General features: G+C 36.0%; 1 protein-coding gene and 1 pseudogene across 3 annotated transcripts in view; both read left to right on the top strand.

The window, feature by feature from the left end:
* Positions 1-19,334, top strand: part of LOC118898295 (CD302 antigen) — a 132,141-nt gene that overhangs the window by 72,527 nt on the left and 40,280 nt on the right. For 2 of the 3 annotated variants that reach the window (XM_036858507.1, XM_036858504.1), the window contains exons 28-32: positions 2,022-2,138; positions 5,552-5,746; positions 8,025-8,251; positions 9,532-9,700; positions 13,318-13,467. In XM_036858507.1, coding sequence (XP_036714402.1) covers positions 2,022-2,138; positions 5,552-5,746; positions 8,025-8,251; positions 9,532-9,700; positions 13,318-13,467 — 858 coding nt within the window. The remainder of the gene's footprint in view (positions 1-2,021; positions 2,139-5,551; positions 5,747-8,024; positions 8,252-9,531; positions 9,701-13,317; positions 13,468-19,334) is intronic. The other variant, XM_036858505.1, reaches the window with a different exon arrangement.
* Positions 11,810-12,634, top strand: LOC118897761 (annotated as a pseudogene).

Below are 19,334 nucleotides of genomic sequence, written 5' to 3'. Positions count from 1 at the left end.
TCACAGATCACTATGAAAGAATACTTACTTATTCATTTACCAATGTGACAATAAAACATTTCAAAGGCAAATATAGGAAGTAACACATGAGAAAAAAAAAAACCTTAGCTCTTTTAATATTGAGAAGTTTTGGTTTTCATAACTAACCAAAGACCTAATGAAGTCAACAAGAAGCACAGGAAATTATCTTGATAAGACATCAAATCTATATTTCCTAGGAAAATTATTCATCAGGTTAAAAAAACAAAAACAAGACCCTTTTACAATCTCTCATTAAGAACAGACCTATAATCCAAGAAAACTGTATCCTTGTAACAGAGAAAGAAAACAAAATTCTACTTTTGCATCGGTACACTATTGCTATTAAAGCTCATTTAACCCTTACGATAAAACCATTCAATTTTAGCCAGCTTGACCCCACTAGATATTGTCTCTCTCTCTCTCAGCCACGAGTTAGGTATAAACACAGGAACATAAATTTCACTAATTTTTATGAGTTGATTCTCATTCTTGACTTATTTTTTCTTAATCTGAATTATGTTTCTGGCAGGTAGAACAAGTTAAGGTTACCTGCTCATGAGGGCTAAAGCTTTTTACCAGTATTCCTGGAGAAGAACCTTATGATTTTTTATTTGCCTGATATGTAGTATTGTGGAGAGTGTGGACTAAATTTAGGGCCAGCGGTGACTCTTTGGAAAGAGCAAGTATCAGTTTGTTTCCAAAAAGCCTCTTTTTCCCTCTTTTATTTCTTTTAGTCTCAGATGGCTCTGTTAGCTAAGAGTTATCTCCTAGGATGTTTATATTTCAAAGATACAGTAAGATTTATATCTCAAAGGGACAGAGAAAGGATGTAGGTTTCCTCTAAAAAGGAATTCAGGGGTCCTATTTGCCTATTATCAGAAATCTAGGGCAATCACTATTTAATTCCCCCCCTTCCTTTTCTTCTTAATTATAGGACAATTATTTTTCCGATGTCCTGGCTTTTTACAGAATCTGAAAGTGTCCTGACATAAATAAGAATGATTCTGCGGTTGGTGAGGAGATTTTGAGTCATTAAAAAAAAAAAAAAATTGTGCACTTTATTTTTTAGGGCAGTTTTAGATTCACAGCAAAATTAAGTGGGAAAGCACAGAGATTTCCAATATACCCCCTGTACCCACACAGGCATAGCCTCCTCCACTATCAGCATCTCCCACCTGAAGGGTGTATTTGTTACAATTGATGAACCTACACATCATTATCATCCAAAGTCCATGGTTTACATTAGAATTCACTTTGGTGTTGTACATTCTGTGGGTTGGGACAAATGTATAATGATATGTATCCACGACTACATCAGAAGAGTTTCCCTGCCCTAAAAATCCTTTGTGCTCTACCTATTCATCCCCCGCTCCAAATCCCTGGTAACCACTGATCTTCTTTCTGTCTCCATAGTTTTGCCTTTTCCAGAATGTCATATAGTTGGAATCATTCAGTATATAGCCTTTTCAGATTGGCTTCTTTCACTTAGTAGTACGCATTTGTTGGGGAGTAAAAGGTATCCCTCAACCTTCTTAGGGTCCCTGGCTGGATCTGCAAATTAGACTTTTGCCAGCTTTTATCTGTTGTCCCAGGATCTCATCAGTGGTTTCCAGAGCAAGTAGGGTACCCCAGCCTTTTCTGTTCCTTCATGGTCACCAAAACTTTAGGGGAGGAAAAATATGTTTTTCCTCTACCATCTGAAGTTCATTGGCTGGGGCCCTGCAAATTAGTCTTGAAACAGGAGGGAAGGGGGCATGGCACAACCCTTAAAGCATGACATAGCCCTTGAGGGTACGACAAAAACCGGTTAGAACCTATCAGCCCAAGACGGCGGAAGATTTGACTTCCAGTAGACCTTGAGCCTCTATATATGTCTTTCTTATTTTCTACTATTGTTTAAGTTTTGGAGTGTGTTAAACTGGGAAATAAAAATTACTAAATCTATCAAAGTGTTCTAAATAATTAATTATTTAAATTATTGACTATTTTTTATTTAACAGATCCAAAATCACATATTCTGAGTATTCGAGACGAAAAAGAGAATAACTTTGTTCTTGAGCAGCTTCTACACTACAATTACATGGCTTCATGGGTCATGTTAGGTATAACTTATGAAAGTAAGTTGTAAATCTACTGGTTTTCACTATTTATATTCATAGTTCATTATAAACTACTTGTTTATCAAGCTGTGAAAGTATATTCCTCAGAGTATATGTTAATCAGTATACAAAATTATAATTATGCACTTAGCATAACTTAATACAAATACCAAGACAGTTTTTGTGTCTCTGCTCTGCCACGAAAATGCCTTTACCACCAAGCTTAGAGTTAAATGGTGGAAAACAATTTCCTTTCTTCACCCTTCCTCCTAGCAGTACAAGACTAACTAAAATGACTGCACTCCTGCATAAATCTCCAATACTTACTTTATATCTCTATGTATATGGGATGAGTGAGAACAGAAATACACTTCTACTAATGTTGCATCTTTGGTTTTATATCATTGGCTTGGGGTATACATTAGAAAAATGAGACACATAGTCTGCCAATGGGATAGAATATTTGAGATTGCAAATGCTACAAATTCAAGATATAATTGCTATGAAAATTTTTTAAAAACACAGACTCTAATAATAGGGGAAGTAAGACCAATTTAGAAAGATACTCAATTAGAGGTGTCCTGAAAATCATAAAGTTTGGGAATTAGAAAAAGATCACTGTGTGGGCATAAAGCATCAAAAGCATACATTCACCCCAAAAAAGGGACTTAATAAGGGACACAGGACAGTGATAGCTAGAGGTAGGGTAGGCAAAGAAACTTAATTACTCAAATCTGACCATTTTAAAAATAGTCTTCTCTGCTATCTAACCTGTCTCTTTCTTAGAATTACTCAGGTTTTTCTTAAATGTTTATGGCTTGCAGATGAGTTAACAAAAATTAAGCTATCAAGTAATGGGTAAGACTTGGGTTGCCAGCTGAAGATGAGTTCATCATGGTAGGACTTAGTTGCCCAAGTCTTTTCTCTAATGATGCTTGAACACTCTTAAATTTAGGAATGGAAAAAAATGGAGAAGAACTAGGTAGAAAGTTCCCAGACTTTACCTGAAAGTGACTGAGGAAACAGTGATCCCATGTGGAGCAACAGAAACTATACCCAGGATGTAGTTAGAGATTTCAATTGTACCCTTTGCTGTACTTTGTTAGTTATATTATCTGAAACAACTGAAAATGTATTCTGTATTCTGAAAAGCATTTTCAGATCTGTAGGCTTTCTTTTAATCATCTTAACTTCTTTTATAAAATGTAGTTGTAACAAAACTTCTATTAAAATATACAGACATATGAGAGACATATAGAAAGATATTTCCAGCAAACAGTAAATTTGGCTTAAAACTAATTCTTACTGGCTTAATTTATATCCATAGTGGTTTTTTATCACTTAAATATGCTTAAATAATACTGAATTGTACATACCACCTATACAAAGGATTCTATTTTTTTTAAAGTTCTGACTCTTCAAAAGTAGGGCCGCAAATAGAAATTACTAAGAGAAGCCATGTGTCAACTGAGAGATATTTCAAGCCAAGTGAAAAAGTGACTCTTTTGTTATAACAGCTTTAGAAATATACCATTGCCTATCACATTGGCCAGAAAATTGTAACTTTATTAACATTTGGGGAGAGGGAAAGAGGGACTCAAAGACATGAGGTGATATAAAGCAGCAAGCAAGAACAAATCATATGTACCGTATTTCTTGTGTATCATGGCTGCAGGCAGATGTTTAGGTAGAATGCCTTGGGAAATGGTAATCAGTGAAAGGAAGAAATAACCAGGACAACAAGGAGTATGTGTAGGTAATAATGACATCACTCTTCATACCAATTCATAATTTTAATAGGCCTAGCAACTTGTTTTACAAAAAACTTTAGTAAGGTATATTCACGTAGCATACAATTCAGCCATTTAAGTTGTACAATTTAGTGGCTTTTGGTATAGTTACAGGGTTGTGCAACTATCGCTATCCCCCAAAGAAACATCATACCCATTAGCAGTCCCTCCTCATTCCCCATCCCCTCTCCCAACCCTCAGCAACCACTGATCTATTTTCTGTCTCTACAGATTGCCTACTCTAGACATTTCATGTACGTGAGATCATATAATATGTGACTATTTTGTGACTGGCTTATTCCACTTAGCATAATGGTTTCAAGGTTTATGCATGTGGCACTGTAGCAAGTATCATTCCTTTTTTGGCTGAATAATATCCCATTGTATGGATATACCACATTTTATTTATCCATTCATTAGTTGATAGGTATTTAGGTTTTCACTTTTTTGGTTATTATCAATAACATTCATGTACAAGTTTTTATGTGGATATATGTTTTTGTTTCTCTTGGGTATATACCTAGGAGTGGAATTGCTAGGTCTTTGTGTAACCCTTTGAAGAACTAACAGATGGTTTTCCAAAGCTGCTGTACCATTTTCCATTGGGGGTTCCAGTTTCTCCATATCATGCCAACAGTTGCTTTTATATGTTATGTTGATTATAGCCATTCCAGTGGGTATGAAGTGGTATCTCATTGAGGTTTTTATTTCATATCCCTATTGATTAATGATATTAAACATCGTTTCATGTGCTTATTGACTATTTGTATGTTATCTTTGGAGAAATCTATATTCCGATCCTTTTCCCATTTTTTTAATTATTTGTCTTTTTTATTATTGAGTTTTAAGCATTTTTTATGTATTCTGGATATAAGTCCCTTGTCAAAGAAATGATTTGTAAATATTTTCTCTCATCACTTTCTTGGTAGTATAATTTGTAGCACAAAAACTTTAAAAATTTTAATGAAGCCCAGTTTGTCTATTTTTTATTTTATCACTTGTGTCTATTGACTTTGCCTATCCTAGGCTCGTGAAGACATACTCCTGTGTTTTCTTCTAAGAGTTTTATAGTTTTAGCTCTTACATGTAGGTCTGTGATCAATTTTGAGTTTTTTGTATGGTAAAAGGAGAAGGTCCAACTTAATTTTTTTTGCATGTAGATATCCTGTTGTCCCAGGAACTATTCTTTCCCCATTGAATTGTCTTGGCACCCTTATCAAAAATCAATTGACATAAATTGTGCACAGTTTAGGTCCAGAGAAGAGGTTTCTATCACTAGTTTTATATATGTTAATTTTTAAAATAAAATAATTATGTTAATTTCCATTACAATTAAACATATATGTAGGAAAAAATGAATATTGGATGAAAAACATAACAAAATGTAAAGTTATTTCAGGATGGTAGAATGATAAGTAAATTTTAATTTTCATGTTTATAATGTGTACTTTCTATATTAAAAATAAGCATGGTTTACTGTTATAATTAGAAAATATTTTAGAGGGATACACATAATTATACAACCTTTTAGAAGGTGGTGAAAGAAGAAAGAAAATTAGTTGAGTTTGAAATATTAACGTATAAGTGTAATTCAAGTCTTGATTTAATCTCTAAGCATAGAAAAAAGTGTTTCTTTTCTAGATAATTCTCTCATGTGGTCTGATAAGACCACGCTGTCATATACACACTGGAGATCAGGAAGACCAGCTGTAAAAAATGGCAAGTTTTTCGCTGGCTTGAATACTGATGGCTTCTGGGATATTCAAACCTTTAATATTGTTGAAGACGTACTTTACTTTCACCAGCACAGCATTCTGGCTTGCAAAATTGAAATGGGTAAGTATGCTAATGTAGAGTTTCTACTCCAGGGAAAGAGAATGTAAAGTCATTAGCTGCACTAGCGGGAATCATGCAGTTGCACTTTTTGAGTGGCTCCCTTGTATTCAGTCCTATGAGAGGCGCTGTAGACGTCACAGAGGAAGGAAAAGACACACTCCCTGGTGTCATGTCCTTGATCTCAAGGAATAAAATGTACTTGGGGAGACAGCATTAAATGTTTATCACTGTTTTATGCAGGTTAGTCTTAGGTTATTTGGTACAGGCTTACATTTGTTGGGAAGTCAAAAGAGACCAATGAAAACAGGAATAATGAAAACAAAGAATGTACTGAGGAGGAGTAAAAACTTGGTCGGGCCTTAAGGATGGATAAGATTTCTATAAATAAGGAAGTGTGTTTGGGTAGAGTTTTGACATTCCAGGCTGAAAGTGAATGTCTCTCAACCTTGCCTAATTCCTTAAATAAGTGTATTTTTAAATGCATGTCAGTTTTAAATTTTTCACAGCTTAAAAACTGTTACTACGGCCATTCTGCTCTAAGCCCTCTGCTAACATGGAGCCCATCACAGGCCCATTTTCTCCCTTCATAGTCCTGCAGAATAACTTTCTGATGCACCATTTCCATCAACAATCTCCAGGGATTCCATATTATTAATTGCTTTGAGTTCATGTAAGCTTTTGAGACTTTTAGAAAACAGAGTCTCTTCTAAAATTCTAGGCCTTCTCCCAGTCTCCATTTTTTTCCCCATTTTTGGTTCAGGAAGTATCTTTTCCTGTCAGGCTGATCTCTTCATTGTCCCATGTACAGTGTATAACCATTCTCATTTCCACCTTTATATATGGTTTTTTTTTCCAGTCATGATGTCTTCTACCTTCTTTTTTTTTTCCTTTTTAAATAAAATTTTCATCTTAGAATAGTTTTATATTTACAGAAAAGTCGCAAAGATAGTACAGAGAGTTCCCATATACACGATAACCAGTTTCCCCTGTTGTTGACATCTAACATTAGTATGGTACACTTGTCACAACAAATAAACCAATGTTGGTAAATTATTGTTACCTAAAGTCCATACCTTGTTCAGATTTCCTTAGTTTTTACTTTATGTTGGTTTTCTGTTCAGGAATTCATCCAGGATACCACGTTACACTTGGTCTTCATGTCGCCTTAGGTTCTTCTCAGCTGTGATAGTTTCTCAGATTTTCTTGCTTTTCTTGACAATTTCAAGGAGCACTGGTCATGTGTTTTGTAGAATGTCCCTCAGTTTGGGTTGGCTGATGTTTTTCTCATGATTAAACTGGGGTTATGGGTTTGGGGTTTAGGGGAAAAACCACAGAGGTAAAATGTCATTCTCATCACATCCTGTGAGGGATATATGCTGTCAGCATGACTTACTTATCACTGTTGATTTTAACCTTGATCACCTGGGTCTAGGTAACGTTCATTAGCTTTCTCCACTGCAGAGTTACTCTTCTTCCCCCTTTCCATATCGTACTCTTTGTAAGGAAGTTACCATACTCGGTCCTTACTTGTGGAATGGAGAGTTATTCTCTACCTTCCTGAGGTGGGAAGTATCTATATAAGTTACTTCGAATTCTACACAGGAGATTTGTCTATTCTCTCCCATTAAAAAAAAATTTATTTCGTTATTTATTTATATCAGCACGGTCTCATGGTTATTTATTTTATACTTTGGGTTATAATCTAATAGACTGTATTATTTAATTTTTTGCTCAAATTGTTTCAGATTTGGCCATTGGGAGCTCTTTTACTTGGCTTCTGTGTCCCTTTGAAATACCCTCATCATTGTGGTTTTGTTATTACTGTTGTTTGTTTTTAGCTGACTTTCTGCTTACCTTATTTCTTTTTAGTCCTAATTTCAGCTAACCTGAAGTCTGGAGATCTAATTTATCAAGCAGGTTTTCTGACTCCCTTAATTCAGATGACTCTTTCTCTAGTCATTCACACATATTTTAGTGGCTAATTGTTTTGCCCTCATTTCAGGTGTTGTTGTTTTCTGTGCCCAACTAATATGTGAGGTCCTTAAATAAAAGACAATGTTTATGCCTTTCTTTAATCACTCAGACAATTGTAATAGTTAAGAGCCTATTATATATGCTGTGGCTATAAGAAAAAGAAAGTATGCATTTGACCTCCCTTATTAATAAGAGGCCCAGTTTTATTTAACTTTTGAAATGATTGCATGTCCAACCTTACCCAAAATATGTATTTTGAATAATTTAAATTTAATCACTAACACTTTTAATTTAAATATTACAGTTGACTACAAGGAAGACTATAATACTACTCTGCCACGGTTTATTCCATATGAAGATGGTATTTATAACGTTATTCAAAAAAGGGTAACATGGTATGAAGCATTAAATACATGTTCTCAAAGTGGAAGTCATTTGGCAAGTGTTCATGACCAAAATGGCCAGCTTTTTCTGGAAGATATCGTAAAGCGTGATGGATTTCCACTATGGGTTGGGCTCTCAAGTCATGATGTAAGTCTTGTTTTGTTTTCCAGAAATTTTCCAAATATGTTAGAGGGTTGGAAATTTGAGCATAAAATATTAATTCAAAGTATAACATCAGATTAAGTCCTCGGATTACATTTGCATACCATAGTGCTTTCTATCTTTTCACAACATAGAACAAATGGAAAATTATATTTATAGAGTGAGCTAGGCAAATGGCCAGGACTGCAGCTGCCCTAGACACTGCCAAGCCATCCCAAGGGCTTAGTAGATTAATGTCTCAACAACACCTCTGTAACCTATTTGGGATAGACCAGTTGGAGAGCTGGTGAAAAGGGAATAGCACAGGATCAGAAAAACCTGAGTTCCAGTACGAGTGGCAGGTCTTCTGTTTACATGTTGGGTGATCACAAGCAAGTTATTAAACCTTTGCAAGCTTATTTCCTCATCTGTAAAATTGGGGTGATAATATTTTCCTTAATAGAGGATTATTAGCACAAAATTTATACTGTATAAGGTGCCAAGTAAAACTCTTAACATTAGGACTAATAGATGTATATTTTCTCCCCACTTTCCCCCTAGAAATTAACACTATTTGAAAATAATCTTCTGTGGGTAAACACGTCTTTTGTACCACTATTCGAACCCTATTAATTAGTATATTCATGTACTAATAATGATGTCTAGTGTACAAAAAATAGACATCTATTGAGATTAGAATTGAAGGCCTAATTTAAATAATCTTTAGAACAAAGTGGGGAAAATAAAAGGATGGCAAATTAGGATTATAGAATCGAGGACAAGTCAAAACTAACCTTCCCGTATGAGTTTCTTGGGAAGTATTTTTCTCTTCCAGACCCCTGCTGCTTGATGACTTCTGTAACATGAAAAAATCTAGCCAGAGACACAAACCACAAAACTATAAAACATAAAAGACAATATTTAGAATAATGTGAAGGTTGAGACTGTAAATCTGTAATTGTGACAAAGGGAAGACATTTGCATGTCATTTAATTTCAAGTGTTATATAAACTCATCCTTTAAAAAAAAAAAACAAATCTAGAGATAGAGTATAGTAACCCTGTCTCGAAATTTAAAGTCCTATTTAAATTATGCCAGAGCAAATGTCTCAAATCAATGCATCAAAAATAAATCCCTGATTTTACAAGTAGGTCCAGATCTACAATACTTGTAAGCAAATAATTAACACTCCATCCCTGTATTTTTTAAAGCATGCATGTTCTTCTTAATGTTCTTTTTGAAGTCGTACATCTGAATTCAAGTTATCTCTATTATTCTTAACACAGGGAAGTGAATCAAGTTTTGAATGGTCTGATGGCAGTGCCTTTGACTATATCCCATGGAAAGATAAAAAATCTGCTGGAAATTGTGTTGTCTTGGATCCAAAAGGAATTTGGAAACATGAAAAATGCAACTCTGTTAAGGATGGTGCTATTTGTTATAAATCTACAGAACGTAAGACTTGATATCAAATAACTGTATATTTACTAAAACATGATATTTATTTTATGCACATGATTAAATACTCAAAGGAACTTTTTGTAGATTTTAAATAAGGTTTATTCACAAGTCCTATCAAAATAATTTTGATACTTTGTGAAGAGAAACAAATATGATATGCCCATTCAGGGAATTTGTTCTCAAAGACTTTCAATTGTTCTGTCACTAGATGAGTTTTACTCTAGAATTTGTGAATTTTAATTTCACTTAGCAATGTTTTTCAAAGGCTGAGATGCTCCTTTTAAAAAAGGGTTCCACAGCATAGAAATTTGGGAAATACCTCTATGATTTACCATATTGATGGCTCTGAAAGTTTCTATAGTAAAGAAATGTTTTGTGTAACTAAACGTTTTCCAAACATATAGGATCCTTAAAATCTAAAGAAAGAGCCCCTTCCTTCAGGGGCTGGACCTGGGGTCGTCCCTGGTGGGTGGAGTATGAATCATGATGAAGAGCACAAGAACCTACAGCGCAAGCTGCAGAGGCCCTCTGGGCAGGCCACGAGATGTGGCCATGTGGTTATCTGAAGCTTCTGGTTCTCGGTGCTTACCATATTTTCTGCTCTGAAGAATCCTCAAGAGAGGTTTAACATTCAACAGATTTAAGCAGAAGAAAATGTGAACACCTTATCTAGATATACAAGTGAATACAAGAAAAGGCGAATGATATAGAGAATGAGGAATAAAAACACAATCAAGAACTGACATCTTAGTTGTTAGGTATAGAAAATAAATTTAATCTTTTAGAAAAACAATTGAAACACATGAGAAATATGATAAAGCATGTAGAAATGGAGAGGACATCTGTGTTAGAGAAACAGACTTTATAGGATGAAGGAGAATGACAACAGCTCAAACACAAATTCAGTGATGTATTGGGTTGAATGGTGTTCCCCAAAATGCATGTCCACCCAGAACCTCAGAATGTGACCTTATTTAGAAATAGTCTTTGCAGAAGTAGTTAGTTAAGATGAGGTCATACTTAATTAGGATGGGCCCTAAATCCAGTGACTGGTGTTCTTATAAGAGGAGAGACTCAGACACACAAGAAGAAGGCCGTTTGATAACAGAGGCAGAGATTGCAGTGATGCAGCTACAAGCCAAGGATTGCCAGCAACCACGAGAAGCTAGGAGAGAGGCATGAAACAGATCCTTCTTCAGAGCCTCTAGAAAGAACCAACCCTGCTAACACCTTATTTTCAGACTTCTAGTCCCCAGAACTATGAGAGAATAAATTTCTGTCGTTTTAAGTCACCAAGTTTGTGCTAATTTATTATGGCAGCCCTGGGAAACGAATACAAGTGCAAACTTAAACTGGATCTTAAAAAAAAAAAAGAAAATAAAAAGTATTGGTGAGGATGTGGAGAAATTGGAACCCTTGTGCATTGCTGGTGGGACTATAAAATGGTGTTTAGCCACTGTGGAAAATGGTATGATGACTCCTCAAAAAATTTAACATAGAATTACTGTATGATCCAGCAATCCCACCTCTGCGTATGTACCCAAAAGAAGTGAAAACAGGGACTCGAACAGATATTTGTAAAACCATGTTCATATCAGCACTATTCACAATAGCCAAAAGGTAGAAGCAACTCAAGTGTCCATTGATAGATGAATGGATAAGCAAAATGTGCTGTGTACATCCTGTGGAATATTATTCAGCCTTAAAAAGAAAGGAAATTCTGACACAATGCGACATGGGTGAACCTTGAAGACATTATGCTTAGTGAAATAAGCCAGTCACAAAAGGACAAATACTGTAAGATTGCACTTATATGAGGTACCTAGAGTTGCCAAATTCACAGGGACATAAAGTAGAATGGTGGTTGCAGGGAGGAGGGAGGAATGAGGAGTTATTATTTAATGGGAACAAAGTTTCAATTTTGCAAGACGAAAAAATTTTGGAGGTGGATGGTGGTGATGTTTGCACAATAATGTGAATGTACTTAATACCACTGAACGGTACAGTTAAAAATAGTTATAGTGGTAAATTTTATGTTGCGTGTATTTTACCCCTTTCAAAAAAGTTGAATCTTCTTGACAAGAGTATAACAAACTTACCACAATGCAAGAGTTGGAAGCAAAACTTTATGAAGAACAGTAAGGAAAGAAAATGTATGCAGTCTAAAACAGCCCAGTTGCAGCCTGGACTAGAAACAAATAGACTTTGAAGATAAGGCATTTCCATATGTTCTCAGTGTAAGAAGAATTTTTTTAAAGCCAGCCCATTCGTAAAACTCCGCTTGTCCTAGCCATGCATTGGTAGCCAATGTTCAACATGTTTTGCCTCTAATGAAGCAACACACATTACTCCCTGTGCAATGAAGTAGTAGTCAGCTGTATATTTTTGGCAAAGAAACTATATTCACAATGTGGTAGAATCAAGAGCTTGCTAGTACCGTCTTCCTCCTCCGGCAGCATTAATGAAGAATTGTCACAAGTCTTACAGACTTTGCAGATGAATTTGCAGATGACCAAACGTCATCTGCAACTGGGAAACTTACCCAGGAGTAATCAGTTGTCAAACTGAAGGAAGAAGACTTGGAACTGAAACTAGTGGCATTAATGGGAAGTATGGAGGCAGAAGGCAATCAAATAACTAGATTTCAAAAAAGAACAAGCCCAGGTGAAGAAACAGAGGATAGAGAAGCAGAAGGAGGAATGGAGAGCCATCCTGAAGTCTCCTGATGAAGAAGGAAGGGACAGCAGCCATTCTTCTGGAATCATAGGGATCATAAATAAAAAGAATTCTACCAAACTGTGACAAGGAGAAAAAAGCAGAAAAGGCCTTCAGTGACTGAAGGATATGCAGACCATACATAATGCATACAGAACAATGGTTTGGGTTGAGATTACTGGCCATACGAGGTCAGATATTTGTTTCAGATAATCTGTACCCCACCAACAGGATGCCAGCAATTTACTTTCCAGTTCTCATACTCTCTTCTGTTGGAATTAACAATGGTCTTAAGGGGCACAGGCTTCATTACACAGGCTTCTTGTGTTACACAGCACAATTAAAAATTAAAGAGTTTAAGTGGAAACAAGGGGAATTGTTAAGAGCTGCGAAGCCACACTTACTTTTTTTGTTTGAGACAGATTTTACTGTGCTGATCTGTTGTGCTTTGTAAACAAATTACCAAATTTTCACTTGTGGGTGTGATTTTTTTTTACGGCAAGGTACAACTACATTTTTATTATTACTGTAAAAAGGAATCCAAAGAAATAAAGAATTTTAATTATTATTTCAAAGTAGTTACAGGTCTACCCAAGCTGTCTTTTCTTCTTCTCCTAGTCTGTCTTTCCAATTGTTTTTACTTTAGTCTAAATTCATCTTAGAGGGCTAAGTACTTTCCTCTGTATTCTCAGTTTTAAAACTGGTATTCCAAAAACTAACAAGAATGCATACTCATACAGTGTGGGCTGCAGCTGTCTCCGATGTGTACTGAGTTGAATGCTTCTTACCCACAGGAACCACAATGTCAACCACAGTGTCAGTGACATTTAATGAGATTTTAAAAGTCAGTCATTTTTTTCTGTGCATTTTCACAGTTATGTCTAACACTTTTACAGCTAAAGAGGTGTCCTCTCATACATACTCATCAAGATGTCCAGCAGTAAAAGGGAATGAGTCACAGTGGATTCAGTACAGGGACCACTGTTACACGTCTGATCAGGCATTGCACAGTTTCTCAGAAGCCAGACGGTTTTGTTCAGAGCTTGGTAAGTTAAAATGTGTTGACTTTCTTTGACTCAGTAATTTAATCATTGGAATTTTTCTTAACGAAACCCTTTAAAACAAAGATTATATTTTTGAAAATATTTCTAAAGCACTCACTAATTATAATAGAATTATTACGCAATTGCCTAGTGGTGGGGAAATGGTTAAGTATTTTATGATATATGAGCTCAATGTAATATTGAAATAGCCATTAAAAATGATCAGTGTCAGACCTAGGGACACATACAGACTGAAAGTGAGGGGTTGGAAAAAGATATTCCATGCAAATGGAAATCAAAAGAAAGCTGAAGTAGCAATTCTCATATCAGACAAAATAGACTTTAAAATAAAGACTGTTACAAGAGACAAAGAGGGACAGTACATAATGATCAAGGGATTAATCCAAGAAGAAGATATAACAATTATAAATATTTATGCACCCAACATAGGAGCACCTCAATACATAAGGCAAATGCTAACAGCCATAGAAGGGGAAATCGACAGTAACACAATAATATAATAGTAGTAGGGGACATTAACACCCCACTTTCACCAATGGACAGATCATCCAAAATGAAAATAAAGAAGGAAACAGGGGCTTCCCTGGTGGCGCAGTGGTTTAGAATCTGCCTGCTAATGCAGGGGACACGGGTTCGAGCCCCAGTCTGGGAAGATCCCACATGCCGCGGAGCAACTAGGCCCATGAGCCACAGCTACTGAGCCTGCGCGTCTGGAGCCTGTGCTCCGCAACAAGAGAGGCCACGATAGTGAGAGGCCCGCGCACCGCGATGAAGAGTGGCCCCCGCTTGCCACAACTAGAGAAAGCCCTCGCACAGAAACGAAGACCCAACACAGCCAAAAATAAAAAAAATAAAAAAAAAAAGAAGGAAACACAAGCTTTAAATAATACATTAAACAAGATGGACTTAATTGATATTTATAGGACATTCCATCCAAAAACAACAGAATACACGTTCTTCTCAAGTGCTCATGGAACATTCTCCAGGATAGAGCACATCTTGGGTCACAAGTCAAGCCTTGGTAAATTTAAGAAAATTGAAATCATATCAAGTATCTTTTCTGACCACAACACTATGAGACTAGATATCAGTTACAGGAAGAAACCTGTAAAAAATACAAACACATGGAGGCTAAACAATATGCTACTAAATAAACAAGAGATCACTGAACAAATCAAAGAGGAAATCAAAAAATACCTAGAAATAAATGACAATGAAAACACGACAACCCAAAACCTATAGGATGCAGCAAAAGCAGTTCTAAGAGGGAAGTTTATAGCAATACAGTCTTACCTCAAGAAACAAGAAAAATCTCAAATAAACAACCTAACCTTACACATAAAGCAATTAGAGAAAGAAGAACAAAAAAAACCCCAAAGTTAGCAGAAGGAAAGAAATCATAAAGATCAGATCAGAATTAAAAAGAAATGAAGGAAACAATAGCAAAGATCAATAAAACTAAAAGCTAGTTCTTTGAGAAGATAAACAAAATTGATAAAGCATTAGCCAGACTCATCAAGAAAAAAAGGGAGAAGACTCAAATCTACAGAATTAGAACTGAAAAGGAGAAGTAACAGCTGACACTGCAGAAATACAAAGGATCATGAGAGATTACTACAAGCAACTACATGCCAATAAAATGGACAACCTGGAAGAAATGGACAAATTCTTGGAAAAGCACAACCTTCCAAGACTGAACCAGGAAGAAATAGAAAATATAAACATACCAATCACAGGCACTGAAATTGAGACTGTGATTAAAAATCTTCCCACAAACAAAAGCCCAGGACCAGGTGGCTTCACAGGCGAATTCTATCAAACATTTAAAGAAGAGCTAACACCTATCCTTCTCAAACTCTTCCAAAATATAACAGAGGGAGAAACACTCCCAAACTCATTCTACGAGGCCACCATCACCCTGATACCAAAACCAGACAAAGATGTCACAGAGAAAGAAAACTACAGGCCAATATCACTGATGAACATAGATGCAAAAATCCTCAACAAAATACTAGCAAACAGAATCCAACAGCACATTAAAGGATCATACACCATGATCAAGTGGGGTTTATCCCAAGGATTCTTCAATATATGCAATCAATGTGATACACCATATTAACAAATTGAAGGAGAAAAACCATATGATCATCTCAATAGATGCAGAAAAAGCTTTTGACAAAATTCAACACCGATTTATGATAAAAACTCTCCAGAAAGTAGGCCTAGAGGGAGCCTACCTCAACATATACGACATAAAGACCATATATGACAAACCCACAGCCAACATCATTCTCAATGGTGAAAAACTGAAACCACTTCCTCTAAGATCAGGAACAAGACAAGGCTGCCCACTCTCACCACTATTGTTCAACATAGTTTTGGAAGTTTTAGCCACGGCAATCAGAGAAGAAAAAGAAATAAAAGGAATCCAAATCAGAAAAGAAGAAGTAAAGCTGTCACTGTTTGCATATGACATGATACTATACATAGAGAATCCTAAAGATGCTACCAGAAAACTACTAGAGCTAATCAACGAATTTGGTAAAGTAGCAGGATACAAAATTAATGCACAGAAATCTCTTGCATTCCTATACACTAATGATGAAAACTCTGAAAGTGAAATTAAGGAAACACACCCATTTACCATTGCAACAAAAAGAATAAAATACCTAGGAATAAACCTACCTAGGGAGACAAAAGACCTGTATGCAGAAAACTATAAGACACTGATGAAAGAAATTAAAGATGATACCAACAGATGGAGAGATATACCGTGTTCTTGGATTGGAAGAGTTAACATTGTGAAAATGACTATACTACCCAAAGCAATCTACAGATTCAGTGCAATCCCTATCAAACTACCAATGGCATTTTTCACAGAACTAGAACAAAAAATTTCACAATTTTTATGGAAACACAAAAGACCCCGAATAGCCAAAGCAATCTTGAGAACGAAAAATGGAGCTGGGGGAATCAGGCTCCCTGACTTCAGACTATACTACAAAACTACAGTAATCAAGACAGTATGGTACTGGCACAAAAACAGAAATATAGATCAATGGAACAGGATAGAAAGCCCAGAGATAAACCCATGCACATATGGTCACCTTATTTTTGATAAAGGAGGCAAGAATATGCAATGGAGAAAAGACAGCCTCTTCAATAAGTGGTGCTGGGAGAACTGGACAGCTACATGTACAAGAATGAAATTAGAACACTCCCTAACACCATACACAAAAATAAACTCAAAATGGATTAAAGACCTAAATGTAAGGCCAGACACTATAAAACTCTTAGAGGAAAACATAGGCAGAACACTGTATGACATAAATCACAGCAAGATCCTTTTTGACCCACCTCCTAGACAAATGGAAATAAAAACAAAAATAAACAAATGGAACATAATGAAACTTAAAAGCTTTTGAACAGCAAAGGAAACCATAAACAAGACGAAAAGGCAACCCTCAGAATGGGAGAAAATATTTGCAAACGAAGCAACAGACAAAGGATTAATCTCCAAAATATACAAGCAGCTCATGCAGCTCAATATCAAAAAAGCAAACAACCCAAAACAAAAATGGACAGAAGACCTAAACAGACATTTCTCCAAAGAAGATATACAGATTGCCAACAAACACATGAACGGATGCTCAGCATCACTAATCATTAGAGAAATGCAAATCAAAACTACAGTGAGGTATCACCTCACACCGGTCAAAAAGTCTACAAACAATAAATGCTGGAGAGGGTGTGGAGAAAAGGGAACCCTGCTGCATTGTTGGTGGGAATGTAAATTGATACAGCCACTATGGAGAACAATATGGAGGTTCCTTAAAAAACTAAAAATAGAGCTACCATATGATCCAGCAATCCCACTACTGGGCATATACCCTGAGAAAACCATAATTCAAAAAGAGTCATGCACCGCAATGTTCATTGCAGCTCTATTTACAATAGCCAGGACATGGAAGCAATGTAAGTCTCCATCGACAGATGAATGTATAAAGAAGATGTGGCATATATATACAATGGAATATTACTCAGCCATAAAAAGAAACGAAATTGAGTTATTTGTAGTGAGGTGGATGGACCTAGAGTCTGTCATACAGAGTGAAGTAAGTCAGAAAGAGAAAAGCAAATACCGTATGCTAACACATATATATGGAATCTAAAAAAAAAAATGGTCTGACGAATCTAGGGGCAGGACAGGAATAAAGACACAGACGTAGAGAATGGACTTGAGGACACGGGGAGGGGGAAGGGTAAGCTGAGACGAAGTGAGAGAGTAATATTGACATATATACACTACCAAATGTAAAATAAATAGCTAGTGGGAAGCAGCCGCATAGCACAGGGAGATCAGCTCGGTGCTTTGTGACCTCCTAGAGGAGTCGGATAGGGAGGGTGGGAGGGAGACGCAAGAGGGAGGGAATATGGGGATATACGTATGCATATAGCTGATTCACTTTGTTACACAACAGAAACTAACACAACATTGCAAAGCAATTATGCTCCAATAAAGGTGTTAAAAAAAAATGATCAATGTAACAATATGTACATGGTAAATATAAGTAAGTGGGAAGAAATAGAATAAAAAATTGCTAAGTAAACTATTATGTGAAAATACTGACAAATGAAACTGTTTTAAATATAGCTAGATGTGCTTAAATGAAAGGATTAAGAAGCTGATTTTTTGTGAAGTTGATTAAGCAGTAAATACAAAATTGTAGATTTTTCATTACCTGGTCATTAATAAGTAAGCTTAGCCTGACCAGGGTAACAAAGTGTAAGAAGCATGGGTTGTTCATCCGTTCTGCAAAAGGGATGGCCCACACCTCTGAACACTATAACGGACAGGACTTTTTGTCTTCAGATTTAACTAAAATGAAAGAGCAGCAATGATTGACTCCCTCCCATGAGAAACTTGGTGGGTAGTCTAACTGTGAAACGACTTCTAGGGAGACCACCTAGAGTATTTCAAATACCTGCATCCTTGGGTCTCAATTTAGGCAGGCAGATGACATTTATCTTATTTTACTAACTTGTGGAGACACTTTACTGATTTAAAAATCTCCTGTTGCTGCTTAGCTACATGATGGAAACTTTTGTGTGGGAACTGTTGTGTGTTATACATGTTACACGTGGTGGGAACTATTATGAGCTCTATATACATGTTCTGAAAGTCAGAAGCCTCTTGCTCCTAAAGGAGAAAAAAGGTTTACTGTCATTGTAGTGTAGGGTTTAAGCACTTAAGCCTTGGAGACAGACAGGTCTGGGTTCAAATCCCAGCTTCCATACTAACTAAGCTGAATGATATTGTGTAAGCTACATAATTGTTTCTCTTTCTCCTCTGAACAATGAGAATGAAAATAGTACTCACTTCAAAGTTTGGGTAAAGGTTGGGTTGTTGTAGAAATGAATGAAATGGGATAATGTGTGCTAATTTATCACAGAGCTCTGCAAATGGAGAGCATTCGTAACTATTCTTATCATTAGAAAGATTGAGATTGACTTTCTATTTCTAAAGCTGTCTAGCTATGAAAGTCTGACAAACTTACTTAATCTTCTTGCCCCTCCATTTCCACATCTGTAAAATAGTGATAATACTTTTCTACAGGACTACGTAGTATTAAACAAGGTAAAGTGTGCACACTGTGGTGATCTGTAGAGAAGAAAAGGCTTTCCTTTGCCCTTCTTTAAATACTTCACACCACAAAAGAAATGCTTTAGTTCAAGGATGGATAAGCTTGTTTGGGTTGAAGACTATTTGATTCCATTTAGGATGGATTTCCAAGTCTAGTTATTATTTTGTTTCTATCACTTGCCTGATGCTGGTGATAGCACTATTA

Source organism: Balaenoptera musculus, chromosome 7, assembly GCF_009873245.2.
Source record: "Balaenoptera musculus isolate JJ_BM4_2016_0621 chromosome 7, mBalMus1.pri.v3, whole genome shotgun sequence".
In the NCBI taxonomy this organism is placed as follows: domain Eukaryota; kingdom Metazoa; phylum Chordata; class Mammalia; order Artiodactyla; family Balaenopteridae; genus Balaenoptera; species Balaenoptera musculus.
Note: the sequence above shows the minus strand (reverse complement) of the source record. Positions and strands in the feature narration are given on the sequence as shown.